Here is a 4868-nt window from a genome sequence, read left to right as displayed (position 1 = left end):
ACTGACGGAACGGGCCGTTTTTGTGCCGGATACGGCAGGGCTAGGTTTTCGGATGACCTGTGCCCACCACTAGCTGTGATTACCTAAGTCACTGTTACAATCATGATTGGATGGTTTATCCCACTTAGAAGACGCGACCTCGTGTATATATAGGGTTGTTTTTTTAGTAGGTCACCAAACTATGGTCTATTTTCACTTTGGTCATCAAACTTTAATTTTAATCAAAATGGTCATCCAACATTAATTTGACCGGCAGGTCACCCAATGGTTTCCCACTCCCTTTCCTTGCATGGCTACTGGAAAAGCTGAGTCAACTTCCCTAGAACACTCATTATGTTTTCTTGATGTGTCCACATCATCTGACGATGGGCACGTCATTTGAAACCATGCCACATCATTATCATGTTCTTTCTCTGTGATTCCACTGTCTATTCCTGTGCCCTCATCCATGTACAAGCTCTGATATAGCCAACGATCAACTGACTCAAGCACGAGCTTGATCTCCTTTTGTCTTCCTTCCTTGATCCTTTGGAATCCAATTCTGCCTACTTCTCCTTTAACAACGACGAGTTATTTGATGAATAGCAAATCTTGTCGCCCATCCAAACCCTCTTCTACTGCGAGCTTGCTCTAGCCTAGCATGTTATCTCCGTCATTGACTCTATCCTCGAGTCCTGCTTCGCCGATATCACTCGTGACGCCGCCACTGCCCTTCTTTCCTTTGCAAACCTTATTGCCAAAACCAAGTCCAAGCCCGGGTGATTTGGACACACCAAGTAAACATAATGAGGTGTTCTAGAAAAGTTGACTCAGCTTTTCTGGGTGCCACAAAAGCAAAGGGAGCAAGAAACCATCGGGTGACCTACCGGTTAAATCAAATTAATGTTCGGTGACCATTTTGATTCAAATTGAAGTTTTGTAAACGAAGTAAAATAGAATATAGTTTGGTGACCTACAAAAATAAAAAACACACTCTATATATATTTGTGTTTGTGTCTTTGTGTTAACTTGCATATCTTTCTTATTTCTGAAGGGTATCTTCCAGATATATATTCAAAAAATTTGCAATTGCTAATATCTTTAGAATTTCTTTAATTATTAGACTCATGTATATGTTTTTGAAACCAAAGGGAATTTCAAATGCAAAATAATAATAATTAAAAAAAATCCTTTTTACATATAATTATGTTTTTAAGGTTAGGATGCTATTGGAAGTGATGATTAAACTGGACGCTCTAGCACCATGATCTGTAACCCCTCCCCCAGCAGTTGAGTCGTTTCCTCGTTATCTCTCGGTGGACATCTCGACTCATTGCATCCTTTCTTTTATTGTTAGCTGCTTTCCATTGTTTTGTTTTCGTTCTTAGTGTGCATGTTCTTCATCTCTTGTGATTTCTGTTTGATTTCTATTTTTTTTTCTGTTTTTGTTGTCTTGTTTTCTGCTTGTTCTTCACCTCTTGCTGTTTTTCTTGTACTTTCATTTGTTTTGATAAATTTATTAGTTTATCTACTTTTATAAAAAAAAAAAAAAATTTTGGAGAAACTAAGAAAATGTTTTGAATCCTTCAATCTTATGTAATATTTATTCAGTACCAAGATTAAGATGCATGGTTGTGCATTTCTTGGGTTGATCTTAATTATGTATGACTTTTTTCCTCTTTGATTTTATCTTAAGGGTGCAAAGAAAGTTCCTACTTTCTATTTCTAATTTATTATTAAAATTAGTTAATGCCAACAAATGTAAAGATACTTTTTAACAGTTTTACCTTATTGATTAAAAAAAAATCCAATGTACTTCATGACTAAGAATTGGTCACATACGCGAAAGAAAATATATAGACATTCTCCAATGAAATAAAACATGCCAACAATTATGAGAAACAAATTCGGTTAAACAACATCCCACACAAAATACATTATTAATATTTTGACAAGATCGACTTACAAATCATCCAGGTGGCACTTAATTATTTACTAATAATAAATGAAAAGACATTGTTCAAAGTCATGGCCACCAATTTAAGCATAAAACCATTGCATTGAAGTTATCTAGTAAACTTCAACACGCCATTGATCATTTCTTACCAGCTCGGCTAGCGTGTCTGCCCAATTCTCACCTCTTTCCTGAGCAATTCTCTCAAACGTCTTCAGAATTCCAGGCATCATCGTCTGTAATCCAGCAAAGTATATATATGCACCTCCATTCAAAAGTGAGAAGATTTGATCACCATTTTGGTAGATGACGTCAGCTACAGTGGTGTTATGGTCAGCCAAGGCCTTCTGATACCTGCATGTCAATGATCATTAATTGCAGGCCATTAAACCTTGAAAACATTAGGATAAGTTTGTTTAACTTAAATTAATATATATACCTGAAGTGGATGGGGTGGGTCCCCAGGATTTGGGTGAACTCCCCATTGTAAAGGAGGCTATTTCCGTTGTCAGCCCCAGCAATCAACCAAGTCAGTCCATTGAATGCGACTTGTGAGTACGGATTTACAAACACATGTTGGAGATTGCTACGGAAAGGAGCGATACCAGTTGATGTTGCAATCATGATATGTTTGGCTTCTAGATCATTTGGCCATATCATTTTATATCCAAAAGGACCTTTAATAAAAATGCATGGCATTAGCTAGTGTCCCTTAAAGTTTTTAAAAGATTTATCAATGTAGGGATATTAAGAGCCAACCACGTGCTTATTTAAGATAACATTTAGGAACTAGAAATACTATAATGATAAATCCCGTCATATAATTATGAAGGGGAGATAACACAATTTCTCCGACAAAATTAAGAACGATGAATAATACTGACCCTTACCATGTGTGAACAGTACTACATGAGCAAAAGTCGGTGGCCTTGTTCCCTTGGCATGTTTTGTGACAAGTTTTCACCAGATTGTCGATGGTTTCTCACACCCACAACTTTCATAATAGTTTGCATACAGAATTTTAATGGAAAGTTAAGTGAAATTGTATCTTATTTTAAGTTCACAATTATTTTTAAATCTTTAGATTATCTCAGACAACTTTAGAATGAAGATTTTGTCATCAAACATAAAATCTTAATGGATTTATATTCAAACCTATAATTTCAACTTCATCTCCTTCTTGTCTGTCACAGAGAAAGTTACTGACACTGTCTGGTGATAGTTCTGCACGACGAACACATAAACTGAGTCTCTTGCCACCAAAAGCATCTCCATCTCTGCATGATGCAACCGAGAAATCGTCGAATTTAACTCGAGTTCGGGTTTGGCCTGAACCATCATTGTCATTCTGCAGGATTATAATTAATTATTAGTACAGGATTAAGCACTCAAAATGAAATAACAAACGTGAAAATGTACTTAAACAAGCTCACCGGTGGTAAAATTACTCCAAGATAATGCCCTTCCTCGAAATTAAAATTGCCTCCGTGATCTAGTACAATATGACAAATCTCCCCGATGGCACCTCTTGGGCCAAAAAGAGTGTCAACTGAGACAACTCTTGTTGTGCAAGGCTGGCCTTGTCTGGGGACCGTCAAAGCTGGCTCTTTAGCCTCCTCAACTTTTAAGGAACGGTCCTCAACTTTTAAAGGCTTCACTAGTACAGCATTCCGTTCTGCAACTTGTTGAGCAGACGTGTTATACTTGGGATACTGTTTCTGATTTCTCAAGGATAAATATGGCAAGGATGTCCAAGCATCATTTCTGAAGTTCAGATTACTGAACATCTGCATCAGAAGAAATAATGAGCCACAACTGCACTTATTAATAATTATGGCTTCCAACTTTACACACACACACACACATATACCAAAATACAACGAACAGAGAATTATATATAAAGTGCTAAAGATGTTCACCCGTGAGCTAGAATAATTAAACCCTAAACCCTTCCCAGGGATCATCTCAGCATGCATAACACTGCAAAGATCAGCCCTGCAATCAATCACAACCAAAACCTTAGCTTGACATATACACCCACACATGTACGTATATGAATAATATAAAGGATGTCAGATACTTGAGAGCCATTTCGGAGCTTCAACAACACAAAGTAAAAACCCTAATATGAAGAGTGAAGAAGAGGAATTCCAAACAACCTATATATATATAATAGAAATGTGGAGAACTCAATCAGTCATGGAATCATCAGCTATTGGTGCAAAATACTCGTATACGGTATGCCGCCACCCCTTCACGTGACTCTCTGCACCAGTTGAACGTGTTAAACTTTCCACTAAAAGACGATAGACAATGATGCATCCACAAAATATCGTCAGTGTCTCCCAATTCTGCACTCCCACGTGTGCTCAATAGCATCCTATGATCACGTAGGAAGCATATAAACCTAGGTCTCATCATATGAGATTGTGAATGAACTTGGATTAAAATAATACATTTCGTTTTCAATTATTAATAGAATGCGTAATCATGAGGAATCACTTAATGAACTTGAATTAAAATAATATATTTCGCTTTCACTTAATAATAGAATGCATAATCATGAGGGATCACTGAATAAACTTAAATTAAAATAATATATTTCGTTTTCACTTAATAATAGAATGGATAATCATGAGGGATCACCACGTGCATTGAAGACAAATTCACTTGTTCCATACATGATATTATTTTATTTTAAAAAAAAAACAAATCAGATTCTTATGTTTTAAATCTTTTAAATTGTAATTTTTTAGACAAAATAAAATATAGGTCCCTGGAACTCTTAAAACTTAACGGGCAGTCTCTAATCTCACATTTGAATTTCTCAAATAATTTTTATTCTTTTCGTTTCAGTTTTTCCCCCACCTAATCACATCCTTTTTGAAATCGGTACAATAGACGATCACATCAACATTTTTTTTGCCATCATTTT

At 36.1% G+C, this 4868-nt stretch overlaps 1 protein-coding gene across 1 annotated transcript; it reads right to left on the bottom strand.

Annotated features, from left to right (window-relative positions):
- Positions 1–1890: 1890 nt before the first annotated feature.
- LOC120271986 (ferredoxin--NADP reductase, embryo isozyme, chloroplastic-like) lies at positions 1891–4071 on the bottom strand. Its single transcript, XM_039278680.1, has 6 exons — positions 4014–4071; positions 3853–3928; positions 3367–3720; positions 3089–3281; positions 2373–2610; positions 1891–2287 (listed from the first exon to the last, which is right to left on the bottom strand). The coding sequence occupies exons 1-6, from the start codon at positions 4022–4024 to the stop codon at positions 2050–2052; spliced, it is 1110 nt and encodes a 369-aa protein (XP_039134614.1). The 5' UTR covers positions 4025–4071; the 3' UTR covers positions 1891–2049.
- Positions 4072–4868: the final 797 nt, after the last annotated feature.

This window comes from Dioscorea cayenensis, chromosome 11, assembly GCF_009730915.1.
Source record: "Dioscorea cayenensis subsp. rotundata cultivar TDr96_F1 chromosome 11, TDr96_F1_v2_PseudoChromosome.rev07_lg8_w22 25.fasta, whole genome shotgun sequence".
Taxonomy (NCBI): Eukaryota; Viridiplantae; Streptophyta; class Magnoliopsida; order Dioscoreales; family Dioscoreaceae; genus Dioscorea; species Dioscorea cayenensis.
This window is presented reverse-complemented; position numbering and strand designations above follow the sequence as displayed.

Coding starts and splice junctions, on each gene's coding strand:
- LOC120271986 (XM_039278680.1), bottom strand. Junction 3,282..3,366: donor TTGGAGTAATTTTACCACCG/GTGAGCTTGTTT, acceptor ATAATCCTGCAG/AATGACAATGATGGTTCAGG. Junction 2,611..3,088: donor AGATGAAGTTGAAATTATAG/GTTTGAATATAA, acceptor TTTTTATTAAAG/GTCCTTTTGGATATAAAATG.